We start from the raw sequence: 23,906 nt of genomic DNA, 5'->3' as shown, positions 1-23,906 counted from the left end.
AGTTTAATTTGGTTACCCTGTGTTCATCTGTGTGTATATATTTTCAGTGCATCTGCAAGTTAGTTTAATGAAACTTCCTATGTAGTAGTGTTTTTTTCTACAAGGCATCCAGATTTGGGCTAGCAAATGGGCCATAAATGGAGACCATAACTCATAAGGTCTTGCCCAGATTGTCCGGTCGAAGATTACATAAACTGTAAAGGATATTACAATTCCATTTGCTGTCGGAATAAGTAGATGTTAACGTTAAAAAGTTGTGACATGTCTTATTAAAAATGTATCTTTTGGTACATAATCTTTTACTTTTAATTTCACACTATGTTTAATTGGGGAAGGTGCCCGCTAATAAAGGGCTTGGCTTTTCCAGTCTACCTTTAAACGCTCTTGTCCCAATCGGAGCCGTAAGTCCCGCCCTATTGGTGATTACGTCACTGGCGTCATAAAGTTTGATGTCCTCTCCAAAGTTTAGATCCGACTGGGGCTAAACTTTTTTTTTTTTTCTAGAAAGTGAGCTGCGGAGATTTGTACCGCTCACTATGAGCCTTGCTTAAAAGAATATCAACAACAGCTTGGACTTGGCCCGACACTCAGAAAAAGTTGGACTCTTTCACTCAACCGTTTGTGGTGTTTTTTCGTCTTTTGTGGCTGCATCTGCGTTTTTTGGGGGGACGAGAGCATAAATTCCAATGTGGAGTTTATGCGCTTTGTTACGTTAACAAGTATGCCAGCAGGAAAAAACAGGAAAAGGCTGTCTTTCATTGCAGATTTCGACAGCTAACACACTTTGGAAGAATATCAAGTGCTCGACTTGTAAAGTTTAGAATGACTCCGAATAACTTTTACTGAGTGTCGTCGAGATTTTCAGATTTCTCCCGGCGTGGAAAAAAAGTTTGGGATTGGCTCACGTTTATTTTTTAACTTCCGAAGCCTAACTTTTTTGGGACATAAAGTTCGAAGACTGTTTTGGGACAATGGATCCGAGCCAGCACAACCCTCCTGCCGGACACCAAATCGTCCATGTACGGGGCGACTCTGAGACTGATCTAGAGGCGCTTTTTAACGCTGTGATGAACCCGAAAGTCAATACCGTGCCCCACTCTGTGCCCATGAGGATGAGGAAACTGCCAGACTCCTTCTTCAAACCCCCAGAACCAAAGTCTCATTCCAGACAAGTAAGCCCGCCCTGGTTTTTACTGTGCCCGTACTCAGAAATCACAACTAAAAAGCAGGGCCCATCTTGTCGAGTTTCGGCCTTCAAGAGCTACGTGACTGGCACATAGTTAATAGTTACTTCATCCTTCTCTGGTGCCATTTTTAGCCTTCAGCGTTATTGTTTTATTGGTCAGTCATCTTTGAACACACTTATTATTTTTTTAAGTCTTTAAGATATAATAACTTTATTCAGGCGGACTTGTATTGACCTGCTTAAATGAGTGTGCATTTCCATTGATGGGTTGTTTTCCCCCCCTCAAACTGCATTTAATTTCCATTTAACACATTTCACAGCAAAAAAACAAAACAAAAGAGAAAAAAACCAAACATTAAAACAGTAAAGGCCGTGAGGGCTTTATTAAACGGCGGAAACATTCTCTTACAGTCTTTGGCCGTAAGTAACCAAGAAAACCGATGAATGTTGCTTAGCTTAGAATAAATTGTGATTAGATGAGTGACAATGTAAAAATAATAAGGGATGGTTTGGTTAATAATTCATGTATAGCTATTTGCAGACGGATAACCGTCATGTTCGTATCATCTTAAATTTTCAATCCGACTTTTTATGAAAAACAACTTGATTTGCTGACAGGAAATCATATGATGGTTAAATTATCCTATATTCACCCACAGCCCCTCCCCGATCCCTTCTTCCATTTTCAGCTCTTCCAAGTTCCCGGTCGCTCCCCATAACTCTGAGGACTTTTTGTAATTAGTGCGCATGCGTGTTGGTGGCAAGCCCTGGATACCTCCCACACCCGAATAAGTCAAAAACATGCCTTCACATGCACATGAATAGAATTTATATACACTTTAAAGTGATTACAAATTATAAGGAGTGACTCAAATATTAAATGGGTAGAAATTATGTAGACTAGTACACACTGTCAATAAATTAAGACTGTGTTCTGTTTTTCATCCTCAATCCATTATTGCACTTGTATTTGAAACAAACAAAGCCTCATGTTTTTTTTATTCTTTCATAAATGTTTGATTTGTCTTTACATTTGCATATGGCCTTTTTTAATTATTACATGATAATTGATGTTTTTAAGTGAGGGTTTTCACTCAAACTAACTGTGTTGTCTCTCAACCCCAACACAGGCCAGCACCGATGCTGGGAGTGCCGGAGTCCTCATCCCTCACCATGTCCGTGCACACTCATCCCCTGCTTCCTTGCAGTTAGGAGCTGTTTCTGGTGGCTCACTGTCTGGCATGGGCTCAACAGGGGCCTCTCCTCAACATCTTCGTCAGTCTTCTTATGAGATTCCTGATGACATGCCCCTACCAGATGGGTGGGAGATGGCCAAGACAGCCTCTGGCCAGAGATACTTCCTCAAGTATGTATGCTGCCATGAAGTGCATCATACAGTTTGTAAAAGTCTCTGAATGCTTGCAACCTGAAATGTTTTGAAAAATCGGTGATATTCATCTATCTTAACTTTTTATACTTATTTTATACTTATACTTAAGGGCGATCGTGGCTCAAGAGTTGGCAGTTCGTCTTGTAATCGGAAGGTTGCCGGTTCGAGCCCTGACTCAGACAGTCTCGGTTGTTGTGTCCTTGGGCAAGACATTTCACTCGTTGCCTACTGGTGGTGGTCAGAGGGCCCGGTGGCGCCAGTGCCTCGCCTCTGTCAGTGCGCCCCGGGGCTGCTGTGGCTACAATGTAGCTTGCCATCACCAGTGTGTGAATGGGTGGATGACTGAATGTAGTCTAAAGTGCTTTGGGGTCCATAGGGACTATGTAAAGCAAATACAGGCCATTTATTTAACATTATTACATCAGACGTCAGAAAATCCCCAAAATGGAAAATTTTGTCTAATTTTATGAGAACATTTTATATTTATGCAAGTTCTAAAAAATGTGTTTAAAATCTTTGATTGCAATTTTATACATACATATTGTTGGAATGATCTTACTGATATTTACAATATGTATGTGCCTGCTTATAAAGCAGTACAATCACTGGTTCAAACTTTTTTTTTTTTTTGTTGTTGTGACAATGAAAGTTACCAAAGAATTGGTCTTGTGACAGGTCTCTATAGAGACCTCTGTACTACAAAGCAGGATTTAATCTTATCTGGGTAACTTCTGGATTAGCTCTGAAGTTTAACCCTTAACCCTAACCTGCTCCGGAACAGGTTAGGTTCCTGATTAGAGATCAGCAGGTATGAAATCACCACCTACTGACCAGGCAGTTCTTCAGAAACTGGCATCACCCTGCCTGAACAATCCCTATGTGGGTAGAGTAGGGGGCTCTAGTTTTTCAGTAGTGTCTAAAGTCTTTGTGTTAGCTGATGAGCATCGGTGATAAATCTAGATTCATTCCCATATTTGTCAGCAACAATTTTACTCTTTGATAAGTGTTAGTCAGTAATATACGATCCTAAAACAGGACACCTATACTGCACTTTCTAACCTCATTTCAAATTTGTACATAGACTAAGCCTATATTTGAATTCTGTTGTTGTATTTAAACTTACTCTTAAATACTTAAAAGACACAGATTGCAGCTGAGAGAATGAAAACTATAACTGTCTTATGCAAATTTGATGGGACTAGTTGATAACAGCTCATCAGATTCTCCAATATCTTAATGGGATATTTTTATCTGTTAACTCAGACAAGTGGCTACACTTTAATAATAGCTTTCTAACTAAAGTGGATACAAATACTTATATCATTTATGTAACCTCTTCATATTTTTCTCATTTTAAAGTTTACTCTTTCTTTGTAAAATCAGCTACTAGTACACTAATCAATGTGATCAGACATTACCAGCACCACCTCTTTCATGTGAACTCACGTGTACCTCGATTGGGAAGTCCTGGGCTAACTTAGTGAGTTAATAACCAGCTTAGTGTGACCACTTACCCGAACGCCAGTGTTAGGGTGAGTAAATCTGGATAACGAAGGATACCCTGGGTATGCTGAACTCGCTTCGTAGTACAGGGCCCAGCTCTCAATACTACATCTCTATTCAGCATACATTATGCTGACAATGATTTTCAAATCTGTTACACAATAGTTGCCACTGTGTCCAGAAAGAGACAATTGCAATAGTTAAATTGTAGGTTATTAAATTTGGTGGGCTCAGCAAACAAGAGAAGTCTTTTGAGCAATGATTGCTGTATCTAGTGCTCCTTTTCTTGGTCTCAGGTTTCAGTAGAGACAATGGAGCACTGTAGCTACCCCAGACAGCAAAGAACAGTTCTGCAAAGCTCCTCTGCTACTCAGTAGATCTTCTTCGCATTAATCATCCATAGTAATGTAGATTTCTTGTTTGCAGGTACTGTAGAGACCTTTAGGCTTGTCACAGGATGTATCGATTACTTCTCGGGTTTTGAGGGCTTTGGTTCTTTAATACTTTTTTGTGCATTTGTTACCCTTTTTATTTCCACTGTCTGTAGCTCTGGGCAAAGATGGGTTGAATTATTCATAAAAGTGGCGTGCTTGTCAACAATTTATGTTAATGTAATCTGCTCATTGTGAAGCCTTCTAAAGTTTATGAACTCTTCAGCAGCTCTTGTTTAAAAAAAGGCTTGACACTCAAAGTCCTCATTCTTTACTCAAAGGCAAAATGTTGTCAGTTCTAGGAAATGTTACTCTCTGACGCAGAGTCTGGACAAACATGATAGCTTCAAACTTACTTGGATCCCAAAAAAAAAGAGAGCTTTCATTACCACATGTTTTAAGGTTGCACATCTGGAGAACATCTGGCCCATTTTGTGGAGGCCAAAAAAATAATGGACAGGGAATAGAGGAATCAAAACAGTACTCTGAAAGACTCGAGATCTTTGTGGTTCTTTAGAGTATTTTATCCTAAAATACTGATAAAGGCAGAATAAAATATAACGTGTATAAAATTGGCAGTATAAAAGCCATAAGTTCACAAGTCAGGTGTGTTAACCGAGAGTCTTTCTGTGTATAAAAACAGTCATTTGATCTCACTGGTCGGTAATTTATTTTTTTTTTAAATGCTAAACTATCCAATTATTCATAGATGATATAATATATACCTGTTTATATAGCGTATACCTGAGGGCCTCTTCCTTTCAACTCACATAGAGTTTGATGTTAACGGGATGTGAAACACATTTCTTTGCAGAGACTTAACTGTTTTTCCAACTGGCATGTTATACAACCAGAGTGAGTATAGTACACTGTGTTTGTGTTTGAGTACGGAAAACGCGAGGAGACATCTTCCACACAGATCAAAGAGCAGATATTTGATCTGGAATAAAAGCAGGCTTGCCAGAGCTGCTGGAAAAGACACTCCCCTATTTATAAACAGGGGCTGTCTGACCAAGATGTGTTGCAGAGAGAGTGAAGCAGAGCAAGTGTGTGTGTGTGTGTGTGTGTGTGTGTGTGTGTGTGTGTGTGTGTGTGTGTGTGTGTGCTAGCTATGGACTAGTGGGGGTGGGGAGTTGGTCACCAGCTAGGAAAGCAGAGAGTTGGGGGTTCACATTTCACTCTGGTTGCTTGCTGTTGTCCTTAGAGATAAATGAACCCAGGGTTGAAGTTGTTTTTTTTTTCAAGATACTATTTGTTTATTAGTGTACTGCAGGATTATGCGTAGCAATAACTGGCCTCTGAGTCAGTGAGTCTCTAGATTTCGATGCCTCACTCCTTCAGGAGTCATGCTCTGTTTTGGTATGAATGGAGCTGTGACTCTGTGATGGTGCCTCTCTGTGTCAATGAAGTTAAATGGCAGCCATGTGGAGATCACTAGAAGAGGGGCCAAAAGAAACTGTGCCCTCCCCCTTTGTCCCAGCAGCGAAACAGTGATCTTTATTCAGACGACGGGCCTGTTGAGACTCATGTGAGCCTTCCCGAAATAGACAAATGGCTGACATGAAGTTTAAAGATGGGGGTGAGAGAGTGGTGGCTTTGTTAAGACTTTAACCTTCTTCACACCTGAAGTTCTGATATTTTTTTTTAATTTAGTTTAATTTTGGTGTAAATACTAACCAGTGATGATAAGTGACAGATTTAGCACTTTTTTTTTCTCCTTTAGAGTAGCAAATGGTGTTGAAGCGATATAAATATCATTTGATAAACGTGATGCACTTTTTAAATTTAAATTTTAAAAAGTGAGACATTTTGTTATAACTGTTGGTGGTGATCAATAGTCGCAGCCCTAATGGTAATCAGAGTCAAATAGGATGCCGTCTTTTTTTTGTTGTTTTGGCTGTTACATAAAAACAAATACTTGGAGAACGTCAACAAAGTCTGTTGACCTTTCGTCTTTTTCACAGCAGTTTGCTGCGGCCTTTGATTTATGACAGCCAGGGCACAGAGGTTGGGTCACCTTGGTTGTTGGTGGGACGGGGGCAGGGATGGTCTCCAGGGGTGGGTCATAAACTAATGAAGGTTTCTAATTTAGACACACCGGTGAACTAGGAGGGGTAATCACTGTTTCCGGGCGCTTATTAAATGCAGCTTTGAAAGAGCTTTCAGTTCGTGGGAAGTCAGCTCAAAGCAGAGTAAAGCTCTGGAGGGGGGGAGGCTATTATCTGCCCTGAGGGGCAGGTAGATCTACGTGTTGATGGACACTTTTGTCTTTTCTCGACTGGGTTTTTTAAATGTTTTGATGAGCTTGGTTTCACATGAAAAGAGCAGACTATGTGTCTCTCTTAAGGTTTAACTCTGCAGTGGCTAAAGATGATTCATGATTAGATATTCAAGGAGATGATTATCCACTGTGAAGAACTTTAATAAATCCTTTCTTTAGTGTTATGTTTTTAAAAAACAAATTATTTTCTCAGACTTACACTGCTGCAGAGTCCCGGGTAAATCGGCTAATAATCAGCTTTTACTATACTCTGTCTGTGATTTCCTGAACATCTGTTGCTCTAAATACAAGTCAGAGATTGCCTGTTTGCACAGGAAAGATGTTTATTTAGGCCTTATGCTCTTGCTGTAGTACATTATAATAACTCTGTTATGCTGATTTTAAACTATAAGATTATATTGATAAATCAATTCCAGCAGATAACATGGTAATATTTACTGCATTTAAAACAAAAATGGCCTAGTCAAGCTTTAGGCTCTCCAACTGTCGCCATGAATTGAGCAAATAAAGCTGCAATTGCAGTGTTATGTTGTCTTTTAAACCATAGTCAGACTTTAACTACTTGACAGTTTTTCATCTAGTCATTAATACTGTAGTGATGTAATAAATTAAATAAAAACAATATCAATTAATTTTTAAATTCACTAACAAGTTTTACCTTTATAGCTTGGCTAACACTGATCTTATAGTAAATGAAATAAATGGTATATATAATTGTTTTGCGATGAGTTTAAAGTGATAAATATGCAAATTGGTTTTCATTCTAAGACGTTGTAAACTAAGACCACTTGGTCAGTCACAAATGGTGCTGGGAAGACTGGGCGGTAAGCTTGTGCAAAGCCCTCATTTGGAGCAACTTTGTGTTTGACAAACTTTTGGTTTATTGACCACACACAGACAAGAACCTTCCTGTTCAACTTTGGCCTGTCAGCTCAGTACACAAACTGGACTGTGAGAAAGTCAGACTAATGTTTACCGAAGGTTTGATGTAACACCTCTGTTTCAGACATCAATGCCTCCACTGTCACTAAGGGCATCTCCACAGAGAAGTAGTCTCTGAGAGGTGCACCTCTCAGGTGGGATTTAGAGATTTCAAAATACTCGGATAACCTTATTTTAATATTGATATATTATTTGACTAAAAGTATGCACCTATTAATAAGTTTGCAATGTTACTTGGTAAATGATTAAGAGAAGTGCTTATGCGGAGTACTTTGTCAGGCAAGTTTTGCTTAAAAAAAACCCCCCACCTATTAATCTTTAATTACGACAATCCCTAAAATTACATTCAATCTTGAAATTGCTCTTAAAAAATAAACAGTGGAAAAACCGAGGAACATTCAGTCCTGGTACTTCATGAACTAGTTTCCTCATTAATACAAACCACCCTTCAAAGGGAAACTTAAAGCCACAATAGGGTCACAAAGGTTGCCCCAATAATCTCTCTTGATGATGTCCTGCTGATAGAGAGGCAGCCAGGCATCTCCAGTCAACGAGAGTGGAGGTGGTCACCCTCAACTTAGAGGCCTGATTACATCTGGCCTCCCTCAGTGCACTCTTAAGTCATTGGCTTCAACCAACTTCCAAGCACATACTCCCAGGGTGGAGCTCCTGTGGTCTGACGATCCCATTTTTAACATTTGACAACTCAGCTGTGGGAGTGCTTCATCACTGCTGCACTTCTCATAGCTTCACTCCCCTGTATTACACCAGCGAAATGCAGCACTTGACATCTGGATTTGAAGATGTGCAATTTCAGTGGAATAAACAGTCAGCCTGGACTGAAATCGAGCTTTGATCTGGTGTTTTGAAGGTGGCAGAGGTTATTTGGAGACTTTATGTTTTTTGAGTAGTAAATTCTCTACAAAGCCAGATGCAAACGGCCATAGTTTTCATGAGCATAAACAGGCAGGCTGTGTGTTTGTCATACTAGTTTATAATACTACAGTAATTCACTGCAGCTTTTGAAAAATCAAGTGGGGGAATTCAGACTTTTGCACGTAAGGGATCGTGAACCCTTTACAGCACACTCCGGAAACCTGAATCTCTTAAATCTCAGACTTTTCAGTCAGTCCTTAACGATTAGCACTTTGCATTGTATTTTTACTCCAGTTAGTCCTGAGCAGGAAACTTATAAGTCATCCCATATATCATTTCAGCAAAGTAGAGTTTTGCCTTCATGCCTCAGCAAGACACGGTCAAACATGACAACTTGAGCAAAAGATGGAAAGTAATGGATCGCATTTGAAAGACATTGTTCTTCTTGGCTGCAGTACCTGGTCATTTGCAGAAGAAATGATCTGTTATAGTTTGTCTGTGATGATTCCCAGACAAACATGAGACTTTTTTTTTTCCCCACCACCTTGTCCCGTCATCTAAACTAGGATTTGGGGTTGGAACACCAAAAGATGTTTGTGTTAACAAAAAAAAATCCCCCTTAAGGGACTTAATTTGGGGGAGGAGGATGTTGTTGTTTATGTAAACCATGTGACAGAAATAGAATATAGCTGCTAGTTCATTGTTTATGGATTGAAACGTGTCTATACAGGTTACATTTTTTTGTGGCATGTAGACTTATTTTATTCTGTCCATTCATGTGCTTAGTGTGTAATCACACAGCAGCAGTTTGTGTGTAAAGAGTCAAAAGACGCCATTTATTTTAAGCATTCTCTTAATGTTTGGGTCGCAGCTTGAATGAGAGTTTTGAGAGCACAGTTTTACAGCTTACTTAAAAAAAATTGTAAACTTTTTTTGCACTTGTATGGATCAGGACCAACCCCAAAAATATCTTGCCCATCCCCGGGTATGCAGTAGGGGGCAGGGTACAAAGGCTGCCTTGCTGTGCTCGTTGTGGTGTCAGAAACATGTAAAGAAAACACCGAGCAGTTGTAACCGTGGGGTTGCAGATCATCAGCAATTCCTAACAGCAACTGGTGGCCTCCAGGCGTCCCAACAGTTGCCATGACATTGTTTTGTTTTATGTTTCACCTACAGGAAGCCGTGCAGCTGACCATATATGGTTGGTGGCAGGTTCAGTGAATAGATTATCTTTTAGTTTTAAAACCTGGTGATGAATTACTGACTCTTGGTAACTCATTTACCGGTTTTCTCAGTTTCTTTTCAATATTCTTTTCAGCACTATTGAACAGAAAGTCGATTTCATCACAGGCTTTTAGATCATTATTGCCTGTATTTTGAACTAAGGCTTTGTTTACAGTTGTTGTGGTTGATTTGATCAACGGAAGTTGGCAGTTCCAACTAGTCTTTGATAGAAAATTCAATATACCTTTTATCTGTGCATAACTTCAAGAATCTGATTTTAAGGTTTTAAAGTTTTATGTTCCTATCAGTGTTTTCTTTTTTTCCCCACTTTTAGCAGTTTTTTTTTTTTGCCATTGACGTGCAAGGATGTGCAGGCCTCTCATTTACAATAAACCCTCCCTTCCCTTTTACCCTAGTGCCCGTCTCCCTGCCTCCCCCCTTTCCCCCCCCCCCCCCCCCCATAACAAATGTCATAGTTTCCAGAGTGGGGAAAAAGGCAGGAAATGGGGCAGGGCGGGCACTCAGACTGTAACAGAACCACAGCAACTCACACAGCCAATGGAATTCAGGGGATTTGCTTCTGTAGATTTTTTTTTTTTTTAACTTTCACTTGTTTTTTTTCTTTTCTCCAGTTATATGCCCCTCCTCTCCCTGACCTTTCTTTCTCAAGGCCCCCCCAGTCTGAGCAGTTCCAACTATTTTGCTTGGTTTGCGGTGCTTGTGTGGGTGTGTGTGTGTGTATGTGTGTGTGCGTGTGAGGGCTGGGGGAGGGTTCGGTAGGGGATTTGGCAGCTCCTTTGATCAATAAAGCATAAACAAGAGGGGGCTTCAAAATGGGCTGCATTGTATCGGGGGAGGAGTGCTGAGTCAGGTCCCCTCGCTCTCTGGCCTGGGATCGAGAGCAGACAGGCAGGCTGGGATTACCGCAGAGGCCAAGAGAAACTCTCTGAATCTCTCATTTCACCCAGCTGTTCCAAAATCTGTGCTAATGGCGTTTAGGGATCAAATTAACAGTGAGTTGTAAAGAAACGCAGTGGGTGGAAGGACACCATTAGAACCTGGGGTATAATGGATAGCTGTGGGTAACATTTAGGTGCATGACAAACAAACTATTTTTGCCATGTGTGTTGAAATAACTCAGTCAAGTTACATTATAAATGCAAGATTTGTGGTGATGTATGAAACAAAAACACTTGAATTTCATGCCTTTTGTATGAGATTAGTTTTTGTTTCTTTTTCAAAAAAATGGGATAGTTTAAAAAAAAAAAGAGAAAACAAGTGAATAGTGGGGTTTTAGGTCGTAGCTCAGTCTGTGCCTTTGTCAAGCAGGTGAAAGCTTTGTAAATGTGGCGCCAGATTGTTAAAGCCCCTGACACTCTGTAGTGTCCGAGCCGCTTCCAGGAAAAAAGGACCCCCTGCATTGAGCCCTGGGACTGACCCTCCCTCAATAGAGAGGGTCCTGCTCGGGAGAGGAGGGCTTCCTGTATTAGCTTTCCATCTTAATCAAGCAACAAGTACCAACAAAGCACTAATTATCAATGCCTTCACAGAATGAAACACAATGCCTCCTCCCCCAAGCCTCAGTCCTGTTCCAGCAAAGATGAGCCAGAAAATAGATGGAGCAACATTGTTTGATGTTACAATGGGTGTTTTAAAACCAATCATAGGCCGCTACACATTTTCAAGAAGCTTTCAGCCTGACTTGACTTATTTTCATTTTTTGCAGTGTGCTGCTTTTGTTTTGTCTTATTTCAAATATAATTTAATGTTTTTTTTCTTTTTTCCATTGTTATTCAATACACATAGATTCAAATCATGAATGAATGAGTAGTGTAAATCTAGACTGAATCCAGGCTGGAACACACACAGTCAACATTGAGTTTCGCTTCCAGTAACAGTCATCATTTACAGAATGGGGGGAGGGGGGGGTAGATTCAGTGTTTTTGTTCATGAGGTTGATGAAATGGGTCTGAGTCAACATTTATGTGTTGTATTGACATAGCCCTAGTTTGGCCTTACTGCTTATTAGTTGTAGGAAATCTTAGATGGTCATTTCTGTGACTTATTTTTATTGGCTGTCCTATCTCCTTACAGCCACATTGATCAGACCACCACTTGGCAGGATCCACGCAAGGCCTTGCTCCAGATGAACCAGCCTGCCCCTCCCAGTTCTGTGCCAGTCCAGCCGCAACCTATCATGAACCCAGCCAGTGGTGTGTATCTGTTGATTTTGTCAAATTTAGTTTTTATATCAGCGGCAGTGCATGAAATGCATTGTGTAATTTTTCAGCAGTGAATGGCAATTATTTCAGTTCTTCCTTTGCACAACGTTCATAGTGTATTTTTTTCAACATGCATTTTTTGTGTGTTCACATATGTAAAGCAAAACAATAAAAAAAAAAAAAAGAAGAAAAAAATTATACCGAACAAGTCAGGTACAGTCTGGTTCTTACCTGTTACTACTTGGTGTACCTCAGGTCTGTCCATACAGTTGGAATTTGCCCTAGGTGAGGGAAGATTGAGGCAGAACGTTACGCGTCCTGTTTGACATGTTTGGGAACTCTGACTCAATAGCTACTTTTGCACATGCACACACTGTGTGATGTCCTTTAAAGCCATGTGAGAATATAGCAGGGAATCGGTCCACTGAAATCACAGCAAGCGAGTCCTTCCTCTCGCATGCTGTACCTGGCCGCCACCCCTCATCTAAACAAACAGCGTTTCCAGTATTAGAATGCATCTGAAGTGAACCATCTCCAATATGGAGCTACATGTCAGAAAGGCCAGTTTTGGACAAAGGCCAGATCAGAAACTGGGTAAAGATTAAAGATTACCGATCTGGTAACCCATTGTTAGTCATCTGTCAACTGTTGACAGACAGGATTGTTTGATTTCAGTGGCTGATGGCAATGATTAATTCAGAGATGAAAGATTACGACCATCTCTAATTCTTCTGTCTATTTATTCCTTTTGCTTTCCATATGGGAAGTTTTTGCTTTGTTTTGTTCTCTTTGTCAGCTGACTGTAAGAAGTTTAAAAAATTCTGCCAGTCAATTAAAGCATAGATTGAACCTGTAGGATCTCTTAGACTTTGTTTTGTTTTTTTTTGTTTTTTTTTTTGCATCGTCCCTTTAGGACCCCTCCCTGATGGCTGGGAACAGGCTATTACAGCAGAGGGAGAAATTTACTACATCAATCACAAGAACAAGACCACATCCTGGCTGGACCCACGACTTGAGCCACGTTATGGTGAGTTTGCCTTGGACTGAGATTGTTAGTGTTAAAGTGTGTTGTATTGATTAAATATAGGAAAGACACCTGAAAGACACCTGAAAATATAATTAAATGTTCACACTTGAGGGAGGTGTTCCTTCTCCACTTTTGGTTCAAAGTTAATGTAACCACACCAGAGTGCTTTGGGCTATCTAGACATAGCATTGGTGGTTGAAGGCAGATTTTGTTAAAACCCCCACCCTCAAAATTCACACCTACACTTTTGTCAGCCGTTTTAGTTATGGCACAACAGCTGAGTTTGCCATTAATCCCTCGGGCCAAGCTAAAGTTAGCTCCGAGTGTGTGGTGGTCAGGGTTGGTGAATTAGTGACAGAGCCAGGTACATGTGTTCGGACTACTCTGTGGCCATGGGAATAAGCTAATCCTCCCGTGTGCCAGAAAGACTTCCAGAGATGAGGGCTTATGTCACTCTGACTCATTTATTCTTCAGGTGACATGCTTTTCATCACTGAAGTGTTCCCCAGGGAACTTTACCCTGGTTCACAAAGGCAACATGTGTGAATCAGCGTGCGGCCCGCTTAAATTTAGTGTTAGTTTTTTACCGAGCATGGCCACTTAAAGGGCAATTTTTATGTAAGCAATTGTGTGTCCCTGTTCTGAAAGCAGACAGGAAAGTTCAAAACAGAGTTGTAAGGGGAGTGGGGCAGCTGGGGAGAGATGGAGGCTTTAATCGGCAAAGCTCTTTGAAGGTTTATAAGTCTTGAACACACAAGGCTGCTGGGCCCCTGAAAGCGAGAGAGGGGGAGAAAGAGTGAAAGAGACAGGCTCTTAACTCATTATGTGCCATAAACATGATTTTGTTCCTCATGGTATAACATTTTTTTTTATAATAATTGTTAAAACGTCACATTTATACTGCTTGTATTTCTCATTTGTGGCAGTTTGTACCTTCTTAGGTTTATGAAAAATTGTAAAACTTATGAATTTTGAACTGTTTTTTTAATTCCAGTAGTTTTGTTTGTTATCATTTTTTTGTATGCATTTGCACTTTTGTACTATTTAAGTAAGCTCCTGTGCTTCAGAAGCCCCTATACTGCTGCTATGTAGGTCTTCAATCATAAGCCAACTGCTTTGATAATGGAGGCTAATTTGAGCTTTGAGAAGAAAAGCAGCAGAGTGCCTTTAACTGAGGGTTGTTGCCGGCTGCCTTCCCCCTGTGTGAGGCCCAGTGCAGGCACAGCCCCATTCTGCTGTAGCTCCAGACAGACTTGAATCTTTGCCAGGCCTCTTTATTCTGTGTTCCAACTCTTAATCTGTTCCAGACCTTTTCAGTCAAAGAACTCTAAAGAGGGGAGGGCATGGGAGTGGTGGAGGGGGGCAAGGCGAAAGGGGAGGAAAGAAAAACTGAGGAATAGAGAGAAAATGACGATGGGATAAACATGCATCCTGTTTAAGATCCAAAAAGGTGGTGAGCAAGCTGCGAGTCCACGGTGACGTGGGAGTTCAAAAGGGGACTGGCTAATGTGGATGTCATATCCTATATGTGTTGCTGTGGGCACATACAGGAAATGACAGCAGAAAGACAAAAAATTCCCCTGGGACTTCAATGTTTTCATCTGAAGACTTGGCGTAATACTGTTTGAGTACTGTCAGAGTACTAAACCAGAAAAGCTGGAACCTTGTTGAAAATGTCGCTGTTATAGGGTAGTTTGGCATTTGTGATACAAACAGAATTAAGAAATGTCATGTGGAAAAAGTCAGGAGCAGCTTCTTAACTCTCAAACAGCATCCCAGAGTACTTTGGATAGTTTATGTTTGAGCTTTGCCATTTTAAAAAATATTCTATGCTTTTTTTTTTTTTTTTTTTTCTTTTTTTTTTTTTTATTGGTGACCATTAAATGGAATTGAGTGTACGCATTAATAGATTTCTATTAGAAGTGTCAGATACAGCTGTATTATAACCTGTTAGCCTACACTCTTGATTTTCGCCTGACTTATTTTTTTCATGCCTCTCAGAGCCAAGTCGGCACAGGCTGGTTTTAGCTTACTGAGTACAAGATGATAAAACTTTGTTTGCATCACATCCAGTCTGTTTTGCCGCTTTACTTATCTTGATGCTAGAAATACAACACCTTCCCAAGATGCCTTTTTTTTTTTTTTTTTTTTTTTTGTTAAACTTGTTAAATCGAAAGCAGGTAAATATTTACTAAGTCTTAAAAGGTGCTGAGGCCTGGTCATATAGAGAGCTTCCCACAGCTGGCACACCCTCAACTTTACCTGCCCCAGGTGATCTTGTGGTGTAATATGCCTGCCAGTGTGATTGACTGATAAGGGGTTGTGTCGCTGGCTCGTTGTCTTGCAGGAGTGCGTGAAGAAGACAAAAGGCAGACAGCATTAACTTGTCTCTTATCTGACTGGCTCACCGGCAATCACTACCTCTATGTGCTGCTTACTCAAACCACCTCTCCAAAAGTACACACACGCACTCTCACACACAGTCTTCTTTGCCTTGAGTGGCCTCCTTTTAAAATATCAGTCTGGCCCTGAAATGAACCTATCCTTGGCAACTATCTCGCCCACAGATGTAATTCCCTTCTTTGATATCTGCATTGCTTGTGCATAGTTCATCCAGTAACATTGGTTATTGTTGCTATTTGGTCTGCAAAAAGAGTCCTTGACTTGGTTTTGCAGCAGGAACTTTGCTCCCCTGAAGGAAGCCGTTGACTTTAACTAATCACATAGTTTTGTTGAGCATAATTTACTTGGCAGAGAACTAACAAATCTTCTGATTTTTGTAGTTTTTTGTAAAATTAGGCGAAACTACGCGATCGTTCTGCAGAATTTTTTCACCTTGTTCTGCAAATTGGCTGGAGGAGGAGGTGATTGGAAGCTGACTTCCCTTTGGCACTGTTCGTATGAATAAAAGGTTACTGTCATAAATAGAAACTGGGGTCAAAATAAAGACCCAGGTTTTGACATTAAAACTTCTCCTTTATCTTTTGGCTTTGTGTATCAGTGGATCTCTCCATATGTGTCCCATCGCTTTTACGCAACTCGTCTTCAAAGCTAAGGCCTTAACAGATCTGCAGCTGCTGACATGGCCCATGCGTAGAGACTCCATCATGAGAACAGTTAATGGTGCCCCGATGGCGGAGCGCTCCAGCCACAAAAGGCTTCAGTATCTGCCAAAGATAAGAAGTAGGGAGAAGTAACAGTCTCCCACGGATTCTCTTGACGTGTGTGTGGGGGAAGCTGCCTACATGAGTCTGTGTGTGTGTGCGCGCGCTTGGGGTGGGGCTGCTGGGGAGACATTGCGGTCAGAGAGGGGAGGGGACGGTGGAAGGCAAGGCAAGGTGGGGCCTCCAAAGCTTCCCAGGGAGAGCCCTCAGCTATGGTTCATTCAGCCCCTGCAATAGTGTAAACAGACAGTGATTGAATGGTGATGAGAAAGGTGCCGGGGCGGGCAGGACAGAACAGAGAGGGCCAGACCCGCATGAAAGTTGCGCCCCCGCCCCATTAAAGCTTTGTTGTGATTGGCGCTTCAAGCACATAAGCAAACAGCACACCTCGTTGGCTCCTTTATTGTTGGTGCAACACATTCACGTTTACTCCACTGCAAATGTGTGACCTACTTTGCATGCATAGATTGCAGCATCGCATTGTGCTTTACTCTTATGTTTATTAGACCCACCCCCACTACACTGAAGAATAACAAAGATTTCATTTGGGAACAGCTGTGTTTTCAGTACAAACACATTTGTTCTGATATTGTAAACATGTAGTCGGCTTACAAATGCTTAATGCAGTAACATTTGTTGTGTAAAAGAGCCTTTAATGTAAATTTAGAAGTGGTACTGTGTTTGCATTACCTTAGGTAGGCCTGCACTATATTAATGGGCACAGAGCAATCATATTGCATGCGTTAAATCAGCTTAAGTGGACACATCAAGCCAGGGTAAGAAGGCAGTCAGTCTCGAGGGATAAGCGGCGATTTGTTTAGAAGGAAACAAAACGCACAATGAAAGGATAAGTCATGACTGATGCAATGTACAAAACTAACAAAGCTCGTCTTAGTCAGCGAGTGGGAGGAGATCAGGTCTTACAGGAATAGTGATTGTTTTAGATACTAGGTGGACAACTTGTGCTGGGACTTCCCTTGTCCTACACAACCTGCTGCACTGGATCCTCTTTTGCAATTTCACTATGTGGACAAATGCACAAGTTGTTGGTCTTGTTATGTAGTATTTAAATGCAGCGATCCATTAAAGAGGTGAGGTAGCAGGAAGTTTCTGAAGAGAGATGGGAAGATACTAGTCTATCTAGTCTGCTAACTAGAAATCATGTATGTTAATTTTATTGCCAGCTTCTGAGAGCTGACATTGTTAAATTTGCATATATCTCAATATAGTAAAGTCCAAAGGATAAAGGTGTCTCATAAGCACAGCACTTAAGTTTTGCTGTCAGGTCTGAATATTCCCCCGCTTTGCCTAAAAAATATTTTGAAAGTATTTCCTTTACAACAAAGCAGTTAGCAACCATTTTTTGCAAAGTTTATCCTTGTCGTTACAGCATTTGGGGTCTTTGCATTATGTGCATTTGACTGATATGTAAACAACTTTTATTTTATTTGTAGCTCTGAACCAGCAGAGAATTTCCCAGAGTGCTCCAGTGAAACAGGCCGGGCAGCTGCCTCCTAGCATCAGTGGAGTTATGGGAAGCAACAACCAGATGAGACTTCAGATGGAGAAGGAAAGACTGAGACAGAAGCAACAGGAGCTGCTTCGGCAGAGACCACAGGTCAGGAATCAGAGTTAAAGCAGCTCAAAATATTTTTAAGGCCTTTTGGAAGTGCCAGGGCCTCATGGAAGAACAAATGCTTTTAAGTATGTTTCCACCACGACACTGAACCTCAAACTGTTCATTTGCTGAATGAGTGCAGCAGCAAAATGTTTACACTTTAAAATGTACAGCTTTAAAATCTTGGCAGGGATAGTGGTGGATCCTAAGCCTCTTTGATCAGTCTTTATTGTTACACCACACTGCAGTGAAGTCTTGTGAGTCATCGTCCTTAATAATTATCACTTCCTAAGGTTGATGTGTCACAGTGGTGCCACCCACGCAGGGTGGAGCGGTAGTTTACTCAAGGCTGTGTCATAGTACCAGATTTGGAGCTTTATGATTATGAATGAGAGTGCTGGTGACTTTGTTTACCATGCCTCGGGTTCAGATGGGTTGTTTAAAGTTCACTGTAGGACGTGACCCGTGTGTATGCAGGCACTGGATTATAAAGGGAAAATTATTGGAACTGTCCTTTTTAAGAGAATATGCTCTGCATGCTTATGTAGCCTGGTTACTGTTGGCTTTTAAAGAAGGAGATTATGAGAGTATGATGAGCACAAACACTTTCTTTCAGATACTTTGACCTATTAGCTATTTTAAAAGCCTTAAAATCAGAATTATGACTTTATTTACAATTTTTGTTTTTGTTACGTGCATGACAAGTGCCCGCGAGCAAAAGTGGGACCAGACTATTTCAGTGAAGCTGCCTGATTTCACTTAGTGTCTTGTGTAGACAAACACAATTAAAATGATGGATAGAAATTCATCAGTTATGTAAAGAAACATGAGCAACTGAATTATCCAAGCCTCAGACATCCACGGCCACCAGTTAAAATGGAAAATAAAATGTGGAAAGGCACTGCAGACCAGGCAAAGATATAAAGAGGGGTTCTGTCTAGCCGCTAGATTCCAATAAACCCGAAACCCCTGTAACTCTGTTTTGTTTGGATTATGGTGGCTATCATTTATTTACAAATCTTGTAGTGCGTGTCAGGAGTACATTGCATAACGTTAGGCGTGTATGGGGAGTTCAATTTTGGAGCAAAACTTGACACAAATGGAAATGTATGCACTTATGCAGTTATGTAATGAAGAATAGGTGAGTGGCTAACTTAAAACCCTTTGTACGCTAATTAATACTACAGGAAATAAAATGAATTATTGATGTTGCATTGACTATGACTAGCTTATAGTTAGTCCTTCACTTATGTATGGCAACATAAATGTGAAAAACCGTAGAAATGCCGCAACACAAAGGAGATTGCTGCAACTTCAAATGCAGATGAGCCATCAGACATGCCTTGCCGGGCGTGTGCTGCTCAGACAGCCGGTTTAGCTAGCTTTATTTTTACGTGGTTTTGATAGTGTCAGCAGGTCATTTATCACACAACTGCAACTTTTGGTTCAGCTGAAACTGTTCCAAACTTCACTGCAACAGCTGTGTGTTTGAAGAGGTAAATTTACTTTATGCACTTATTGAAAGCGTAGGCTGCCTCACTTTTGTTTCAAGGAATGCACAGATGGCAGATATCAGCAACCTATACTGCACTACATGCTGCAGTGTCACTGAGCCAAGGTTGAAACGTAATCTTATTACTGACTACTTATACTTGATTTATTTTACTTGCTGATACCAAATACTAAGTAGAAAAAAAAAAGTATAATTAGTGCATTTCCAATAGTGTCTTTGTAGAATTTCAATGAGAGCTGAAAATGGTGACTATGGTCAGCTCTGTTCACATCCCCTTAGAAGGAAGGGGGTGAAAAAGAAAAGCATGACTTCATATCCTCAACCTTATCTGATTCCTCATGTGTAGAAAACAATTGTCTACAACTGTGGCCGGCCCCTCATGTAATATGACACCGTGCAAGGAGAGAAATGGAGACCAACATGTCTGACAGCAGACCAGTGAGGCTGTAAAAAAACGCCTCCATGAAGCTCTAGCTGTGTATAATTAGCTTTGGATGTTAGGGGTGGTGTTGACAGTGTTGCTCATGAGTTTTTGTGTCTTATTATCCGCAGGAGCTGGCTCTAAGGAACCAGCTGCCTACCAGTATGGATCAAGATGGCAGCACAAACCCTGTGTCCTCCCCTATGGCTCAAGATGCCCGGACCATGACGGCCAACAGCTCTGATCCATTCCTCAACAGGTTCGGTTTACACATAAGCCAGGCGTGTTCGGTGTGGAACAAAATAAGGAGACAATCAACCGCTACAGTCTGATTGGCACCAGCTGACTTTTGGTTCAGCCCATCAGACTTTATCCTGTTTTAGGGATCTGTGTGCAAAACTTTTTGAGCTGTGGTAGTAAAAACAGAAGGCCAAACTCTGGGCCTTAACCCTCTTCACATGGTAATGACTCATTCAGAGCAGCAGATCTGTGCCTGGAGTTCAATGATGACCTCTGGTGTACAACTGCTGCAGTAAAGTCAGTCAGAGCTTAAATGGCGACGCAAGTTATGAAATAATACAAGACCACTCTTTTATTTTAAGAGTGAGACAGCCCCCCCACCCCCTCCAAAAAAAATAAATAAAGTGAAAATCTGCTGGTCTGAGGCTGTACAGATTTGAACAACAAAGGTACAGGAAGCTTTTTATTGTGTGAATGCTGCCCCACGGTATGCTGGGAAATAATTTCTAGTAGTTCAAGCTCTAGTTCTTCTGTGAGCACACAAAGTGAGGAAAAGAGCTGAATAGCAGGCAGGCCATGAGAACATGTGGTCCAGTCAGTAGACAGGCCAACCTAATCTCCCCTCCTCCCCCTGTTCCCTGCACTCCTCTGCGCTCACAATGGCCTCATTCATCGTGCCTCTGCCATACTCTGCCTACATATTTTTCTGCTAATTAGTATAGGCTTGTCAAATGTCCTCTCTCTCATTTTGTCTCAGTTGCCCCTTTCATTGCTGCTCTTTGCCTATGTACTGCAATATAGTGTAGATTAAAAAGGGGGGAAAAAAGTGAAGCTCACTTTCAATGGTGTCACTGCAGATTAGTCATCACGTAGCGTTTCTAGAGGGTTGAACCATTTAAATGTGCATGTATGTAAAGGGAGTTAAGGCCGCTGATTTCAACAGTTCACTTTTAAAGTAAACTATAGGCCATTAGAGTTCATTGGTAACAGAGCAGCATTTCTAACCAACATTTCATCATTTCTGCATTTCCAGCGGGACCTACCACTCCAGGGATGAGAGCACAGACAGCGGCTTGAGTATGAGCAGCTACAGTGTCCCTCGCACTCCAGATGACTTCCTGAACAGTGTGGATGAGATGGATACAGGTGAGCCACAGAGACTAATATTTTTGACCCAAGTGGAATAAAAGTGCTCAGTCAAAATAAACAGGCTGGAACCATCTCCTGCCGAGGGGTGCTTAAACATTTTCATTAACCAGTCAGATAAAGGTTTTTCAATATGAACAATTTAGCCGGATTCCTTTCTTGCCGTTTGCTTCCTGCAAGTTTAGACTTGAGTCTTTTAAAAAATTGCAGCTTTTAATCTGAAAGGCTACATTTTGAATATAAGAACAAAAAAGATGTTTATTGTCCTGAAAACAGAATGTAGTCCTATTAGGGAAACGGATCATAAGAGATGAGGAGGTGGACATAATGACATTTGTATCTGTTTCACACGTCATACTGTTCTGATTAAATGCGTCGATGCATGTGCACATCAAAACATATGAAATCCTAAACAGATGCAAACATCTGACCTGAATTCTTGACTCTTGATTCATTTCTGTCTGAATGGGATGGATCACACTTCTTCTGTCGGTTTGGCTTAATGATTTGCTCACGGCTGCTGATTATTATTGTACATATTTCTGCATTCCCTTCATAACCGAATGCCTTTTTGTTCACAAGTCATTACTGAAATGATTTAAAGTGAACTATTTTAATACATTATCATAAGATATGCCAATTCATTTTGGTTAACTTACATCTAATCATACCTTCTTTTTAAACTAGCTGAAGTTGAGGTTAAAAGGTACTGGTACTGAACTGCTGTAGCCTTGAGAAACTTTTTCACACCTGTTCTGGAGCAAGTAACATCAAACAGTATCAACATTTTTTTTTTCTTCCCTCTTCATCAGGGGACCCACTTGCACCCTCCATGGCAACACAGCCCAGTCGTTTCCCTGACTACCTGGATACCATTCCTGGTACAGACGTAGATCTGGGTACCCTGGAGGGGGAGAGCATGGCGGTGGAAGGTGAGGAGCTGATGCCCAGCCTGCAGGAGGCGCTGAGCTCAGACATCCTCAATGACATGGAGTCTGTGCTGGCAGCTACCAAGCTCGACAAGGAGAGTTTCCTCACATGGTTATAGAAAAGCCGAGCTGGCCACTCCTTCCTCGCTCCTCTACCTACACTCTGAACTTCTGCCTGCTCTAATCTGTGAAGGAATCATAGATGATTTTATCAGACATTTCAGCAAGCCTCTCGGGACTTCTGTGTCTGTGTCAGCATGTAAGGCCAACCTCTTTTTTTTTTTTTTTTCCTGGCAGTATTGTTCTGTTCTCTTCACTGGTTGTGTTATCTCTGTATTTTGTCTGTGTCTTCAAGGCTGGCCTATGAACAGACAATTATGCAAGGGTCCCCAAATCTTTCACAGGCCTGTCAGTGAATCTAGGGCATATTTACCCACTGGGCAGGTGCTTCCACTCTTCTGCCCTGATCAGTTATCCCCTGGAGTCTCTGGAGCCTCTTTCTTGCAAAATAGCGTGACGCATCACTACTTAACTGTATTTGGGACTTTTGCATCTAGCTAGTAGCTTTATATTTGGCCTCGTGTTTTTATTCTTTTTTGTTGTTGTTGTTTTGTTTTGTTTTTTTCAACAAGCCTGAAAAACCAAAAATGATGTATTTGGAGCATAAAGAACAATACTGATTTGGAGTAAAGGTAACGTGAGGCCCATGTTGCTTGGGGTGGGGGTGGGAGGGGTTCGAACCTGCGGATTGACTGCACCGCTGCTTGGCTGTGCCAGCAAGTCTAAGTTAAACCTTTGATAGATCAAGTGCCTTCAGTTGTATTTTTTTTTTTTTTTTTTTGAGATGCGAGCGACACGAATAAATACCCACATTTCTATAATTCAGCGACAAGCACACTGCTGTTCCCGTAAACGGCAGGCATACTTCCCTCTAATGTTCAATGATCAAAATTGTATGTTTGGGGTTCCCAGCCTGATTCACAATCCATTCGTTGTTTTATCTTTTTTAGTGTTCTATTTTTAGATAACTATACATGTATGATAGTTTAGATCAAATGGCATTTTACTTTCTTTTTTTTCCTTCTTTCATACATGGATTGAATCATTTTATTTTATTTTTTTTTAGACGGGGTCGTCTGTTATATCGCAGCACGACACTTCAATGAGATCAAACCAGCCAGGACTTAATCTTGGTGGTCTGATTCTGTTTGGACTCTTTTTAAACCCATTTATCTGATTCTCTCGTCTCTGCTTTACTGTATCCACTTTAATGTTATTGTATTTTTGATATTCACATGCAGCTTTTTTTTTTCACTGTCTTTCCTGAACATTAACCAAAAAGGCAGGTCTCTTGGCTCAGAACAAAGTATAGCTCTTTGATCAATGAAACCTTATGACCACATACAGTATACAACAGTTACAATGTTGGAACTCCCCCGCCCCTCCCGTCTATGCGACGCTGTGTTGAGTGTTTTAAATGAAAGGTTTATAGACTGCAGCCAGGACAAGTTTTAGCAGGTTTAAGAGTCATGTCAAGGGGTAGAGTAGAGGATCAGTGTGTGACTGATGGTGGTGAGTTTTTCCTTTTGCCTGTGTTTTGTTTTGTTTTTTTGTTTTGTTTTGTTTTTTGGGGGGGTGGCATAATAAAGAAACAATCAGATATCTCAGTCAGGAATTGTTGATGCAGATTCCAAAGATGTTTTTGTAATGACACTAAAAACTTGTATTTTGCTTCTATCTTTAGAGACCAGAAACGGTATGATTTGTAAATCAGCCTGTGTTTGAACAAACTG

General features: G+C 40.9%; 1 protein-coding gene across 1 annotated transcript; it reads left to right on the top strand.

Moving 5' to 3' along the window:
* Positions 1-466: 466 nt before the first annotated feature.
* Positions 467-23,752, top strand: yap1 (Yes1 associated transcriptional regulator). The gene is made up of 8 exons (XM_005926538.3): positions 467-1,172; positions 2,317-2,552; positions 11,928-12,046; positions 12,969-13,082; positions 17,701-17,864; positions 19,930-20,057; positions 21,072-21,184; positions 21,997-23,752. The coding sequence occupies exons 1-8, from the start codon at positions 972-974 to the stop codon at positions 22,230-22,232; spliced, it is 1,311 nt and encodes a 436-aa protein (XP_005926600.1). The 5' UTR covers positions 467-971; the 3' UTR covers positions 22,233-23,752.
* The last annotated feature ends 154 nt before the right edge of the window (positions 23,753-23,906 follow it).

This window comes from Haplochromis burtoni, unplaced genomic scaffold, assembly GCF_018398535.1.
Source record: "Haplochromis burtoni strain Fernald_Lab_line unplaced genomic scaffold, NCSU_Asbu1 Contig_36, whole genome shotgun sequence".
In the NCBI taxonomy this organism is placed as follows: domain Eukaryota; kingdom Metazoa; phylum Chordata; class Actinopteri; order Cichliformes; family Cichlidae; genus Haplochromis; species Haplochromis burtoni.
The sequence above is the reverse complement of the archived record's forward strand: the minus strand, read 5'-3'. Positions and strand labels throughout refer to the sequence as shown.